Consider the following 15,337-nt stretch of genomic DNA (forward strand, 5'->3'; position numbering starts at 1 on the left):
CCTCTTCCGCCTCATCCTCTCACTTGCTTTTCCAACCTCCCCGATCTCCTCACCCTTCCCAAGTGGCACGGCCTCTCTCAGTTCCTCTTGCCTTCACACATTGTTCTCTGTGCCCACCACTTGTGCACGGGGCACACCTTCACTCCTAGCCTGGACCTGTGTCAGACAGCAGCCCCCGGGGCAGATGTGCACTGGCTGAAGACGTAACATTCTTTACTCCACAACACGTGTTAATTCACCCCTCCATCACGGAATTTCTGCTTTTTCTTAGAATTTATCTGTTTAGCTGTTTATCTTTCTTCATTGAGACTCCAGGAAAGAAGAACATTTAAGTGTACAACATCACCTATACAGACCAACTTAAATGTAAAATGTCATCCACATGTAAAACCTGTCTTCAACCTTTTTTCCTCGATTTCCTCCCACCTACCCACCCCACAGCTCCACCTGCAAACCTTAGAGAGAGCATGCCTCCCTAAGGGTAAGACTCAGTACAAATATCTCTCCCCAAATTATTCAGTATTCTCACTTTATTATGTAGCTTTAATTTCACCAGTAGTCTGCCATTTGTGTTAATAAGTGTATTCCTCAAGATGCCATTGCTCTTAGAGTAACAAAGGGCCAGCAGTTACTCGCATGTGAGTCTTTTTTAGTGTTGCCAGCACTGATTTGGGCCTTGGCTTAAAGTCAGGACGGGTCCTGGCTATTTTGGACAGTGACATCAGTTAAGAAGTGTTCTGACTGGGAGGAACAGTGGACTGGAACTAAGAAGATCCCGTAGTCTCCTCGTGAAAGAAAATGCACAGTCTCTCTGCTGCGGAGCATGGTAGCCGCAGTCGTTATCACTAAAAATCACCAGCTCCCCGTGATCATGGGCGTCCTGAAAGCGTAGTCCTGGGGCTGTAACCGAGAAGGGCAGTGCTGTTTCCAGATGAGAGTGAATCCCGAATTACATACAACCGAAAGATACATTTCCTTAGCAAATTATTTTCAAGTTCAAGACCGCCCATCCTGTGGTTACGGTCTTCTTGTTGTTATTGCTGGGCTACATAATGTCTGCTGTTAATAGTGGAAGAGCAGAGACTCCCCCTGGGCAGAGTTCAAAAACTGAGAATAATTCAGGATCCCCCTGAGGCCTGTGCAGTGGAGAAAAATTCGGATACATGATGTATATTTCATACTTACATTGTTCACCACTTCTAAATTTAGAGGCAGCACGTTTCATATCAGAGGTTCTAACCCATGGACCGTTAAGGATAGCTTTTATTTTAGATGTGGATTTTTTAAAAATCAAAGGAAATATAACCGTTGTAAAAATTTTTGCTTACGATAGAATGCTTAACTCTGAATCCTGCTTTTGTAAAGTATCAGTTTAGCTGATTATCCTATAAATGCCCTTTAAAATGAGAGTTACCTATAATGGAACTTTTGCTTGAGAAAGAATGCAAATAAATCAAGTGAAAGTCATTTCCCCCAAAAGTGGTTCTTGGCTGCCTCTCTTAAAATGAATTCTGACTTATTAATTTTCCTTGTATTATCCCTGGCTTTGGATATGAGTTTGTCATTTGTTGAGCTTGTGACTATTTTTAAATTAAGATCAAACTTTTTTTTTCCAGTTGACCTCATACATATTAAGGCTGAGAATTGTATATATTGTCACATAAAATGAAGAGAGAAATACTTGTTATTTGGACATATTTAAATAGAAAGTAAGATATATATAGATCGACACACACACACACACACACACACACACACACACACACACACACATAGCTTTGTAAGAAGATGCTTGGCAGGCCCAAAAATTAGTGCTTGGAAGGATTTTCTTCGTGGATTCTGTCTTTCTGTGCCTTCGCATTTTTTAATCCATTTAGACAGGAAGTCTAAGCTTTTAACTCATTTGCTGTCTAGACAAATGAAAGCAGCAGGGACTTTGGTGGGTGTCTTGAAATACACTGTGACATAGGTTTGTGCTGAAAAGAAGCCTACAAACATCGTGGAAAGTAAACAGAGTCAATGTGAGGTTTTTCCTTTTGTGTATATATGTCAGTCAAATCATTGGCTCAGTTCTAATAGCAACTTCAAGGTGTATTTGTATCACATGTCCAAAATGATAGTTCTAAAATAAGGTTGGAGGGTATGAAGTGATTTTACAGTGTGTTTCCAAAGAGCTAAGCATCTAATGAGGCTGGATGCTTAGCCTCCAGGATGTTAATTGGAAACAGAGGGCCAAGAATTCATTGCTAAATTTTAATAGCCTTCTCAGTCGTTTTCAGTAGAGCATTTATGGTAAATATTTAGAAGTGTTTGCATATGCTGGCTTACTTTGTATAGTGTTTGCAGCTGTATTTTACTGTAGAGCTTATAAATTCAGTGACATTCTCCAGTGACCGGTCAAATCCTCCTCTCTTTAGCACCACACCTGGCACGAGAAGTCACTGCCCTTACGAAAGTTAGGGTCTAGTTGGAGAGAGAAAAAGAAAAACTACATGCCAGGGTTTCACACTCAATATTCTAAAAAGGAGAAAAGACACTATTTCTGCTTTTGAAGACGACAGACTTTTATAAAGACCATTGAGCTGGCATTTAACCTGTGCTTCAAACCCATGGGAAGTCACAGTGAGAAATCATTAACTGTATCCTATTAAAATCCTTAAACAAGAGACCTGAACTCGTCTCATTGATTGAAATATCTTCTCTGTTTCTAATTCAGTGTTTATCCTCATCCTCTCTTGGGGCTCTTCTGAGCAACAAGAGATGCGCAGTGTGTGTGATGCTTTACAGTTTTCTATCAGTGGCTGATTTAATACCATCAACTAATTGTATTGAGAACCATAGCTGAGAGTATTTTGGAGTTGATTTGCTTTTTTAAAAAACCCACTTATTTAATTAAACAAGGGAGTAAAATTTTCTAACTTATTCCCAGTTCAAGACAGTAAGACATCACCAGCATTGACTGAATTTATCCTGCAGTAAACTAACTTATTAGATAAATTGAATACAGTCAAAACCAAAGATGTCTCTTGGTGTAGTAAGTCATAACATATGAATGTAAAGTATTTTTAGGGAGAATCATATATAGTATTTAGACATATTTATACTTAATGTTGTATGTCTGTTTTATGTATTTGTAGATCTCTAAAAATTCCTCCTGTGCTCCTTCCTGGCATGTTCTTATATACATTCCTCTGTCACTGCCCTCCCTCACCCTGTCCCATCATATTGAATCAGGAACATATTTGTGCTGTATGTTAATTCATAAGTGTTTCTCTTGTCAGAATCTGATAGGATTGTTATCGCTCCCCAATGGCATTTCATTCTAACAACAGTGAAATCCCTTGTACTTGTCACTTGGGCTAGAATGAAAATTTTACATGGGCTGAGGGTGGAAGGATGATGGTTACAGAGGGGAAAGTCTTTGCAGGGAACTTGCCTTTAAATTAAATTTTAAAATAAACCAAGCTCTTCCCCCAAAAAGGCATTGATTTTCTAAATGTAAACTAACCATTGATAGTAGGGCTTGTATTATTTTGGGTGTGCTGGAAAGTATTCAGTATTCTGAGTGATGTCAGATATTGAAAACCCAACTCGATAGCAAGATTTTACCAAATCAAATTGTCACGGCAAAATACTGGACTTACTATGCATAAGCCCACGAAGCCATTGCCTTACCCATCACTCCGTCAATAAAGAGGAAAGATGTAAGGAATGCTGTGGGGCAGGGGGACTCCAGCCGCTTAAAAGAGCCCTCCCTGCAATTACCTTACCTGCCAGCTTTCCAGCAAAATAAATGGAAGCACTGTAGCTTGAAGGTGCCTTGGTTAGAATGAGATGCAGTAAGGTCTCTCTGTTCTTTACAGGCATCATAGATCTGATAGTACTTATAAAAGAAGAATAGAGTTGGTGCCCTGCTGACTAAATTGTCCTCTAGAGGGGTATTCGTTACAGAGCTTCTTTGTTAACTAGGCTGAATGTTTAAACCACTGTTGAACTTCTTTTTATTAACATGTTTCAAGATAGCTGTACATATGGATACCCTAAGTATCTGCAGGGCGGGAATATTTCTCTAATTTACATATAAAAGTTACGTGTGTGTATAACAGTAATATAGAAATTATATCTTTTTATTACTCTTCTGTTACACTGAGGAGTAGTCAGCACTGAAATTCTGATGACTTGTGAACACTAAGAAAGCCACCATTTTTATATTTTTCTCTTGACATTTCTTTGATCAGCTTGTTGAATAACAGAAATGTTTTTCATGCCTTTGCAGCTTGAATGAAGCTCTCTTAACACCCATCTGTGTCACTGTTTCAACCATAATGTGGAATTTTAAGGGAGGACAGGGAAGGAATTTTTAGGTAGTGCAGAGAATTTTAAAATTTTCAAAGTAATGGTTTGTTTTTTTTATGAAGAAAGATTTGCATAAAATTATTTAACTTCAAGTAATGTTTATTTTAAATTGAATCTGTTGTCTTTTCTGTTGAAGTCCATATTGTAATATAATAGAAGATGATGATCGTATATCTAGTTAACTACCAATTTTTTCTTCTTTAAAGAAATCATGAAAAGCATATTTCCTCCCTACTGATTCTTATGTGATAGACCCTTATTTATGCGTGATACACATTTATTAGGTATTAGAGAGTGTACCTATACACAGAGTCCACCACTCATTCTTAACCGGGGGCTCCCTGGATTACTCTGATACCGTTAAAGAGGAAAATTCTATGTGGCTCCCACTCAGTGGGAGGCAGGTGTAGATTTGGAGTCGGTCTCTGTTCTTGGTGAAGCGTGTATAATTCCTGATGCACATGGGTCACCATACATTTCAGCTGAGACCTGTCCTTCTCTTGTTTCCCCCAAGGAAGAGGCAAAGGTCTTAGAGGCCATACTAGATACTGCACATTTTTTCTGTAAGGGCCAGATAGTAAATATTTTAGGCTTTGAGGGCCACATTCTCTGTCAAGGTCTCCACTGTGGCCCCAAAGCAGCCACAGACAATACTTAAAAGGAATGGATGTGACTGGGTGGGGGGTGGCAGGGGACAGACACCTCAGCATTCAGCCTGAAGTGGGAGAAATGGGTGGAATCCTGTCCTGTTGTCCCTGACAGCATTTAGCACCTCTGCATGTGTACACATCAATTAGCTTAAGTTTTGTTTCAAGGAATTCAGATAATTGCCTTGATTGCTGAAGTGTGAATACTTTCTACATTGTATGTAACATATTACTTGCTTAATAATCTTCCTCTGTTTCTACCTGGCTTCACAAAAAGTTCTGAAAGGCTGAATTTGAACTATTGTTGAACCCAGTAATCAAGTTGAAAACAATATTTTACCAGCTGAATATGTGCAAAATCATGCATCTCATGTGCCCTAAGTAGAGATGTTTATATATTTTTTCTCTGCATTCTGAAAATGTGATTCAGTTTGCCCCACTTTATTTTGGAGATTTGATGAATCACCTACTACTGTTAACTTTTCTTACTCATAAACTCAGTTATATGACATTGAAGATTACTCTGTTTTGCTTAAATGTTATGCTTCTTAGCATAAGAGATTTTTGTTTTTCTGTAACATTCATTTTAAAAATTTTTTTATTTTATTTATTTATTTATTGGCTGCATTGGGTGTTCGTTGCTGCACACAGCCTTTCTTTAGTTGCTGCAAGCAGGGGCTACTCTTCATTGCAGCATGCGGGCTCCTCGTTACGGTGGCTTCCCTTGTGGAGCATGGGCTCTAGGTGCTCGGGCTTCAGTAGTTGCAGCACACAGCTCAATAGTTGTGGCTCATGGGCTTAGTTGCTCCGCAGCATGTGGGATCTTCCTGGAGCAGGGATCAAACTCATGTCCCCTGCATTGGTAGGCAGATTCTTAACCCCTGAGTCACCTAGGAAGTCCTGTACCATTCATCTTTTTGTGAGGTTTTCATCAGCTATTCTTTAGAACGTGTTTTTTAATCATTGGTGATTAAAAAGAGAAGTTAATTATGTAACAGATGGTTAACAGATAAACTTTCCAGGGGTCTCGGTTCCTGATCCTGAGTTTGCTTTGTGACATTTTGGGGTACCCTGAAGAACTCTACCCAGTTCTGCTTTACTTGGCCCCCTTTGTACTTCCTGGTCTAGATTCATTCTTCAAATCCTAAGCATCTTCCTCCACCAGTTTCCAAAGCCCCAGTTTTAGCAATCCCACTAGTAAGCAATGAGGTAAAATTAAACATTAATATGCATGCGTGGAAGACGTCAATTAGGGTTGAATATGCTTTGCAGACAGTGGCATAACTTGGTATTTCTGATCCTGTTCTCCAGTATTTAGTCCTACATTATCAAGAGACACCTTTTATGCTGCAGCTCAGCCTGTAGGGCTCATTCAGTACCTAGCTCCAAGGTCTCACCTGGGTTTGCAGACTTAGAGATCTGGGAGCCCAGCTGTTGTGGCAGGGCTGCACTGATGTACTGTGCTCCTGCTGGTGGGGGCCCATTCGAGGCCCTAGTGCCACAGCCATGAGGAAGACCAGAGTAAAGGCTCTGTCCTCTCACTCTGATGAGGGTGCGAAAGACAGTTTCCTCCTTTCTCTTCTCTCAGCCTCCCTTCATAATCTTCAGCAGATGCCCGTCTCTCCTCAGTGGTGTAACTAGTAACAATAACCTTGACTCTCTGATCTTTGGTTTCTCTGTCAAATGGGGATTTTAATAACTGCCTTAGAGGTTGTTATGATAAAATTACAGGACCTTAAAGATTGTTTGCTTAGCTTAAAACCGTTATAAAAAGTAAGTTATAACGTTAGGACTCATTTCTGCCAACATAACTTCAAAGGGACTTATTTTCACAATATCAGATGAAAATATACATCATTCTTTTATTATAAGAGCACTTTTGCAATTATCTAGAATGTAAGAATTTCTCACCACAAGGTTTGATTACAGTTTTGACTGCTATTACATTAGAAGATCATAGTTTGAAATTCAGACAGTCCTCCAATGTTGATTTCTAAATAGGAGGATCCAGAGCCTATAGTTTTCAGTTTACTGAAGTGATCATTTATGAATCAGGCATTCCATTCAGATGGTACATCACCACCTAGAGTGCTTTTCCTGTGACTCTTTGACAGGTTTGTTGGACTAGGTGGTGACAGCTTAAAGGAAAGCTATAGGATAGTTTAATGAAAGAGAGGTACACCTTTGCTCACTTTTTAGCGATAGACCAGATCCTGTGGGTCAACTTATAAGAGGCCTCTTATTAAAGTCTTCTGATAACAAGTGGCCATGCTCTGAATTTTGGGCATTGTCTAGAAGAACTTCGAAGGGGACATTGTTATGATTTTCAAATAGTATTTTTTTAACAGGTATTGGTCCAAATATGTGTTACTCTATAAATGCCTGCTACTTCTTTCTTTCTTAGGACCTGTCTGGCTCCATCGATGACCTCCCCACGGGAACGGAAGCAACTTTGAGCTCAGCAGTCAGTGCATCCGGGTCCACGAGCAGCCAGGGGGATCAGAGCAACCCAGCTCAGTCGCCTTTCTCTCCGCACGCATCTCCCCATCTCTCCAGCATCCCTGGAGGCCCATCGCCTTCTCCTGTCGGCTCTCCTGTAGGAAGCAACCAGTCACGATCTGGCCCAATTTCTCCTGCAAGTATTCCAGGTATTCATTTCTTAGTAATTATTATTTTACTCTGTAGTAAATACAGACTTAGTGTTCATCAGTAACAATATACATACTATTATTTTTTTTTTACTATTTAAAAACCTGATGATGGGACCACATATTAGGAGCATAACTGTGAATTATCACCATAGCATTATAAACATCTCAGTTCCAAAATATATTCAACTTATGAATATAAACACCTAACTAATAAAATCACCAGTTACTTTGCTATTTTCAGTTTGCACATTTATCTTATGCCAGAAAATTATTTGTTCTCTTAGCATATGTTTTCTAATGATTCTGTTAAATAAGATCCTCTGTGGATAAGTACCACTAAGAAGAGATTATTGGTAGTACTAGCCTTAGTTTTTAGGGTTCTATTTAATTTATACCGTGGCAGTTATTTTCTAAAATATTTTTAGTGTTTTTATACTTGTCTTAATTTGCCAGCACACATCCAAGGCCTTGTTATTTATACAAACTCTTGCCTTCTGATTTTGATATAGAAGCTCATGTTCCAGTTAACCTCTTGCATTCAGCTATTTCAGTAGTCACAGTACTTCTGTATCTTTCACTTCCTTTATTATGTACTTGGGGTTATTTATTGATTGATTTGTCAGTTGCCTCACCCTATCCCAGCTGTCGTTCTTATATCAAACATCATTCTTTCAAACGCACCAAGCAACTAACTTTCCTTTATCCATAAAGTAAATGTAATTTTTTTTTCTGTGCAACTTTTGCTAGCATAATACAGGTGGCTGCCAGAAAAGTACTTTTTACTAATCTATCAGAATTGATATTGAATTGCTGATAAATTTTCTGATAGTTTATTCTATTATGTTGAAAACATGGATGATAGTTTTACCCCTTTTTACTATTTTGCTCCTTTTGTATTTTAAATAAATGTTTTATATGTATCAACATATATGAACATATGGAAAATGCTAATTATGAAACATAACTATCAAGTGAGCACTCATGACTCCACATCCAGCTTAAGAATTGGAGTATTACCAGTGTTGTTTCTACCTGTGTGTACCTTCCTTATCTTCAGCCCTGTACCTCTCCCCTGCCTCAGATGTTCTCTGAATGTATTTTAAATCACTCTTTTTGGATTATTTTGGGTTTTTAAAGAGTTTTATTACAAACATTCATATTATTAGTTTTGTTTAGTTTTGAGCTTTATAGAAATTATCGTATTAAAAGTGACTGTATAATCTATCAACCAAGCTGAGACGCTTTTGAGCATATAAGGGTTTTTATTAATAATTGCAGTAGAAGAGGTATAAATCAGGAAGATTCTGGGCAAATTATGAAGTATAATCACCCCAATAATACTATGTGTGGTCTTCTCCATTTAGCTTTTTTGACTAAATATTATGTTGTAATTTTAATACATTTTATCGGAGGCATCTTGATGTTATCTTTCTTTCAAAAATATTTGCTTGTTCTTGTAATGATTGTAATAAAGCCTGGATTTACCTGCTTTTAATATTTTTAAAGCTATGAATACTATGTATTCCAGAATTCCTTAGGCAATTTTTGGTATTGAGATGGTTTTTGAGGTATCACCTACCTAAACATTGGAAAGTTATGTGTAAAATACTAAATTTGTCAAAGAACTCACTCCATTTTTCTGAACTGCATGAAAAGGACTTTTCTAAATAACCTAAATGAAAACTTTTCTGAGGCATAAAGATTTTAGGTTTTCATTTAAAATCCCTAACATGGGTAGTTACAATCTAATGATTTTCATACATATACTTATCATTCCAGATGGGGATTTTGAAGCTTTATTTCACTGTTTGGATTTTGATGCTATGTAGAACACACATAACCCAACAAAAGAGCTCAATTTGTATATATGGTATCATGTTGTAGCAGAGGTAGATGTAATTGGTCTAAGAGTCTGGTACTTAGTTGTGTTTTGCACAGGGTGAAGTTGGTCAGTGAATTATGATTCTTATGACCTATTAGACCCGTCACAAATGAGGCCTGTCCTTCACAGTACCTTCAGGGGCGGACCCGAATGTGATTTTTCTCTGCTAACTTCTTGGGAAAGTGAGTTTTTAATAGAAAGCTTTCAGCTTTCTTGGAAATGATGTTTAAGGCTAGTTGTTTGCTTTTAAACTTGTGTCAGAAATTCTAAGTGCCCAGGGCCAGGACCTAAATTTCCTCTCATCATATTGCAGCCTATATTACTCTACGTGATGCTTGATAAAACTATTCAGTGAAAGTTAGTACAGGGATGAAATTACACAGCAGAAGTTTGACTTGTTTTCAGAAGCATGCTGTTCAGGTAAATCCAGAATTATCTTTGCTGAGTGTGAAGCTGTATAGTAATAGAATTATATAAAACATGGCAAATAGAACGTTTCGTTAATGCTAGTGTTATTCTAAGAGGAATAACCTCTTAGAAAAGCTAGTGGGCAGCTTTGGCATTTATTCGCCTTTCTCCCAGGTGGAATTACAAATAACGCTTGAGCTGGATGGCCTTTCATAATCATCCAATCCCACCTCCTTGTTTTATTGCCACCTAGCAGCTGTGTAAGCTTGGACAAGCCCCTGAGCCTCCCTGTGCCTCGTTTCTGCGTCTGCAAAGATGGTAACCACCCCTCGTAGGGTTGTTGTGAAGATTAATGAGACGTGTGAGTGTGGATACAGCAGGCACGCGGTAAGCATTCAGCGCGTGCCCGTTACGTTGTGATGCCCGTTACTGTCACTGTTGACACGGAGATGCAGGCACCTGTCCGTGATCGGTACTGTCCAGAACAGCACGGGTGGTCTTGGCTGCAAACCTTCTGATTCTTAATCCGGTGGTGTTCCTGTACCGCTCAGAAGACGTGTATATAAAGTTTGCAGTGACGATTTGCTGTGTTTACTGAGGTTATTCAAGAGGACCGCTAGAACTAGCCATGAAAGCGTAATGTATTCTCACAAAGTTGAATCCATTTTCCTCCTACATTGAAAAAAAAGATAGGTCAGTGCTTGCTCTCCTGAGAGGTTGCATCTGAGAACGTTGAGAGGAGACAGAAGACAAGCATCTAAACCCTTGCTTCACTCAGATGGTAGGCAACAAGTCGATCTCTGTGTGGTATGATGGGCCAGCAGTCTAGCATAAAATTTACTAATAAACTCAGCTCAAAATCCTGGGTTATTTCTCACACTTTTTCCATATGTTGAGACAATGTCATTCCCACCCATGTTCCTAGCCAGGGCTGCCACATGCACTTGAGCAGATTGCTCATTGGCCCAGGGACATGGGCCAGAGGAGTAAATGACAGTGAAGGACGCGCTGCTCCTGGGGGAAGAGGCGCCCTTTTGTAACTCACACGGAGGAGCCACAGAGCTATCAGCACTCTTGTCTGGGACCTCTTGGTTGTCATCCTTGTGGCTTGAGTCCAGATACCACCTGTTTCTCTACTCTGTTCCCCAGCTAAGCTCAGGGACAGTCAAACACATGTTTTTGATAGATGCTCATCAGAACTTTTATACGATGTTATTTTATGAGGATTTGTTGAAAATCATGCAGGTTTTATTAAAAAAAAATTTGGTCTTGTCTTTCCCTCCATTAAGCCTATATACCATTCTTTTAAAAGATTTTTTAAATATATTTTTGTGAACTTTGTCGTAAATAGTAAAACCACACTTTAAAGATGATCATAAAGTTGATTATTTTGGGGTTTTTATTTAATTAAATGCAGACACCCTTCCTTAGAGAATAAATGAGCCCTTAGGCTGATTTAATAATCTCACCTCCCCCTTCTGCCATCTCTAGCCCTTATGTTAAGTTTTGTTGATCTGTACCAACAAAAACTAAGTCTAAGATAGTTTTCAGTCTACCTACACTTGCTTCTGAGTCGGAACCAACGAAATACAAACGTCCGGTAGAGATTACATGGTTTCTCACCCGGGGCATGATACTCAGACTGCTTTTTTGGGAACATCTGTTTGGAATTTCCCTTTATTTTTCTGTCTGTAGCCTTTTGCTTTCTTTTCTCCCCCTTCCTTCCTCTCATTCCCAGCACTAACTTGTTTTTCCTGACCTCACTTCTGTCCTATTAACTCCTGCTATATCTTGCTACTGCCTCTCCGTGTGTCACAGATTGGCTCTTTCAATCATTGTCTCTCCAGCAAGTCATTGTTAAAACGTGTGGCTGTTGTGTTCTTAGCTGATAGCTGGGATGAGGTAAAGCCAAGATGTTGTGGGAGATTCTTCCTAGTGTTGCTTTCCCAGGGTTTGTTAAAAAAGAGCAATCGTTTTTCTCCATCTCTGCTCTGGTGAATGAAATCGACAGCTAATGAGAAGTACAACAGAGGTAGATAAACAAAAGCCCAGTAAAGTATCCCGAACGGCTGGATCTGTTTCTTGCCTGTTAAACCTTTTCTCCACCCACTGCAAATGTGCCCTCCTATCATGAAGCCTCACAAACATGGCGAGTGTCATGGGAACGACTGCTGTGCTGCACGGGCACAGCATCAGCCCTGGCACATCCCTCACTCAGTGGGGCTTTTCCTTCCTGCATTCTGTTGAAAAGCAGGATGGAGATTTTCTGTTGTAAGTAGCCACATGGATTCTCCCTTTGTTTGCACATTGCTGGGCTCCAGCATCGCAGCTGTCTATGGTTAGAAGGGAAAGGATTCAGCCTGGTTGTTTAATCTAAATAAGCATTTGAGAGCAGAAATGTATACGTTATACATTCCCCCAGTGCCATTATACATTTTCTTGGTTTTTACTTAATGTTTCATTTCCCTCCCCTCTTCATGTTGATTTATTTATATTTCAAAACAAATGAAATGTCCCCGTCTTTCTAATTTTTAGTGTGCATGTATGTACACATTAAATAAATCTAATGTAAGATGTAGTTGATTCTGAAATGTATGATATTAAACATCTTGTTTCCCTGCTAATAAATGATCCCATTGCATTGCTTCCCAGGTTACAGCCTGGAGTTATTTACCTTGACTTAAGGAGAGTAAACTGTTGGATCTTGAATGTACTGTGTAGGTCTTACACCGGGCCTAATTCGTCCTAACATAGTGGAAGCTGACGCAGCACAACATCAGAATACATTGCTGTTGCCAAAAGATTTAGTGGATGTTAATTTCACTTGTCTCTCCTCCAGAGCCAACCATTACTAACAAAGCAAAAATGTAAATAAGCCGAACTTTTTTTATTTTTATTTTTATTTTATTGGCCAAAGGCTTTTGTCAGCTTTTTCCTCCATGTGCTGTAAGCAGCAACAGTGTTTAAATATTAAGAAGGGTGAACATACAGTGGAGGAGAGTGATAGGCAGGCAGATATTAACTGTTCGTAGCCTGATAAACATTTTTGTTTATAAAAACTTCAAATGTTCACACTGTTGAGGATAGTTCATCAGTTTTATTATCAAAGATCTAAGAATAGAAACTGTAAATTCCTGAATAGATTTTCCCCCACTCTTGTTTTAGCATTTGGCATTTGTACCAAATCCAGTTTTAGGAGGAGTTAAGTCACTTTCATCTGACCGCAGAAGGGCTATTGATTATAGTAGACTAGGGCCAAAAATAGAAAATTGGGTGTTCTCATTAGTGTCATCACGAAGAGACATTTGTTTCAAACCATTTTTTCTGACATAGTATTAGGTGTTTATTATGAGAAGACCAATAAAGTCAGCATTTTCCTAGGTGTCATAGACAGAAATAAAGTTTCATCAAATATGAGAGTGAAACTCCCTCCCTTTAAGTTTTATGTGCTTAGCTGTTTGAGGTGTCTCACCTCCCACCTCGCCTCTCCCCAGATTGACTGTTGGCCAAAGCAGAGCAAGAGGTCGGGGTGTTCTAAGAGCTGAGAGATGGGACGGAGGGCGAGGGGAGAGTGGTCTTTCATCAATCTTTCAAAAGCTGTCCTCCTTGCTCCAGTCCTTTTCCATTCATGCCTTCTGCCCCCAGAAGCTCTCCTACCCCTCCCTCTCCAGCCGGCTGGAGCCTTTCCTCCATGAGCATCTCTGCACATGTTACCTCCCCAGGTGGAATTGCTCTGTCCCTCTTTACTTATGTAGACTCTTACCTGGCAAATAAGTTGCTGTCCTTTGAAAAGGATCACAGGTTTTAAGAGCCTGCAGAAATGGCTTTGCCAGAGTTAGCCCTTCCACTCTCATAAAGTCAAATTCTCTGAAGCTTTTTCATGTCAGTTCCCGGATAGTGAACAATGCATCCAGCGTACCAACTAACCATAATGAATTTGTGCCTCTCAGGAAAATCCTAGACACTAAAGGAATGAATTCCAAAAACAGGTGGCACATATTAGATTAAATATGGAAACTAACTCTTTGGGCAGCATTGTGGTATATTTAGAGTTCTTCTGTGTAAGTGCTCACCTGGTTCACCCTCTGCTTTGAAAGTGAGAGCTAAGTAGATTTCTGTAAGAGCTGATATAGCTGCAGATACAAACAAGAAGATTTTCTAGTCAAAAAAGCTAATTTTCTTGCTTAATTTGACATCCAGACAAGCAGATTCTAGAAGGATGCTGTAATGGGAAAGAGAAAAATGAATTGCAGTTAGGAGTTAGTCATAGGCTGGAGTGAACAGGAAGGATTTTAGTGAGAGGAAATGATAGTTCCTGGTCTAATTTGTCAAGATTAGTACCTATGAAATGAACACCGGAGGGTGCAAAAATCAGTGTTTCTCTTTTTAATCCATTTCTCCTAGGATTTTTAGAACTCTTACAGCTCAAGCCTAACCCATCCTAAATAAGTAAAATTTCCACTTTTTAATTTATCTTTGCTTAGTAAAAAACTCAAGGTAAAATTTTGAGCTAATTTCTGTATGTAAGTGGTTCTAAACCAGTTTTCTTTCATGAGAACATAGTGGAATCTCTAAAATTTTTTATTGAAAGTCTGCACAGTCACCCTACCTGGTAATCTTATTTTGAAACATCTATCAAGTATTCTTTTTTGGCTCCTCTTAAAGTAGAAATCCTGCAACAGCTTGTTGCAAGGAAGATGCATGCTGCTTATTGGCAAGCTGTGCGGGGAAAAAAAAATTCTTAAACACAAAATGCCATTGATATATCCATGTTTTTAATCTGTGGCAGCCCAGAAAAACATTGATTCAGCAGTTCTACAAACGAAAGAGAACTTCAGCCAGTATTTTTTTTCCCTTACAAAGTAAAATATTTGTGTATTATACAAAACAGTAATGTCAGATCCTTTCCAAATGATGCTTAGCAATACTTAAGAAAGCAACAATATATTTTGTCTTTTAGGGAGATGCCATTGTAGCTCTTTATGGCTTGATTACTGGTTACTGGAGCCTCCCCCTTTAAGACACTAATTTAAAATTCAGCCAGAATCCTGGCTGTACCTTTGTCTTCTGCTGTTTCTAAAGGGCAGATTCCTCATTGCTGACCTGCAGCTAGATCCCAGCATTTGAAGCAGCTGTTCCAGGGTTCTTAGCTACCCTGCCCTTTAGAGGTCCCTCCTGACCCAAGTCAGGTATCCTGATCAGTGGGGAATGAGTGTTTCTCCTTCTTTCCACAAAGCAGAAATCGTTCCAGTTCTTCTATCTCAACAAATCTCAAAGTAAGCTTTTTATCCTCCTCTCACATTCAGAAATGAGAACACGGGGATTTTCTCAAAATACACAGTCCCATTTGGTTTTGCTCCCCCTCTTAGTTAAAATTAAGTCATGCAGTTCCG

General features: G+C 39.1%; 1 protein-coding gene across 7 annotated transcripts in view; it reads left to right on the forward strand.

Moving 5' to 3' along the window:
- ARID1B (AT-rich interaction domain 1B) overlaps positions 1–15,337 on the forward strand; it is a 389,909-nt gene that overhangs the window by 267,120 nt on the left and 107,452 nt on the right. For all 7 annotated transcript variants that reach the window (XM_057739653.1, XM_057739658.1, XM_057739654.1 and 4 more), the window contains one exon: positions 7,408–7,651. In XM_057739653.1, coding sequence (XP_057595636.1) covers positions 7,408–7,651 — 244 coding nt within the window. The remainder of the gene's footprint in view (positions 1–7,407; positions 7,652–15,337) is intronic.

The sequence above is a fragment of the Hippopotamus amphibius genome, chromosome 6 (genome assembly GCF_030028045.1).
Source record: "Hippopotamus amphibius kiboko isolate mHipAmp2 chromosome 6, mHipAmp2.hap2, whole genome shotgun sequence".
In the NCBI taxonomy this organism is placed as follows: domain Eukaryota; kingdom Metazoa; phylum Chordata; class Mammalia; order Artiodactyla; family Hippopotamidae; genus Hippopotamus; species Hippopotamus amphibius.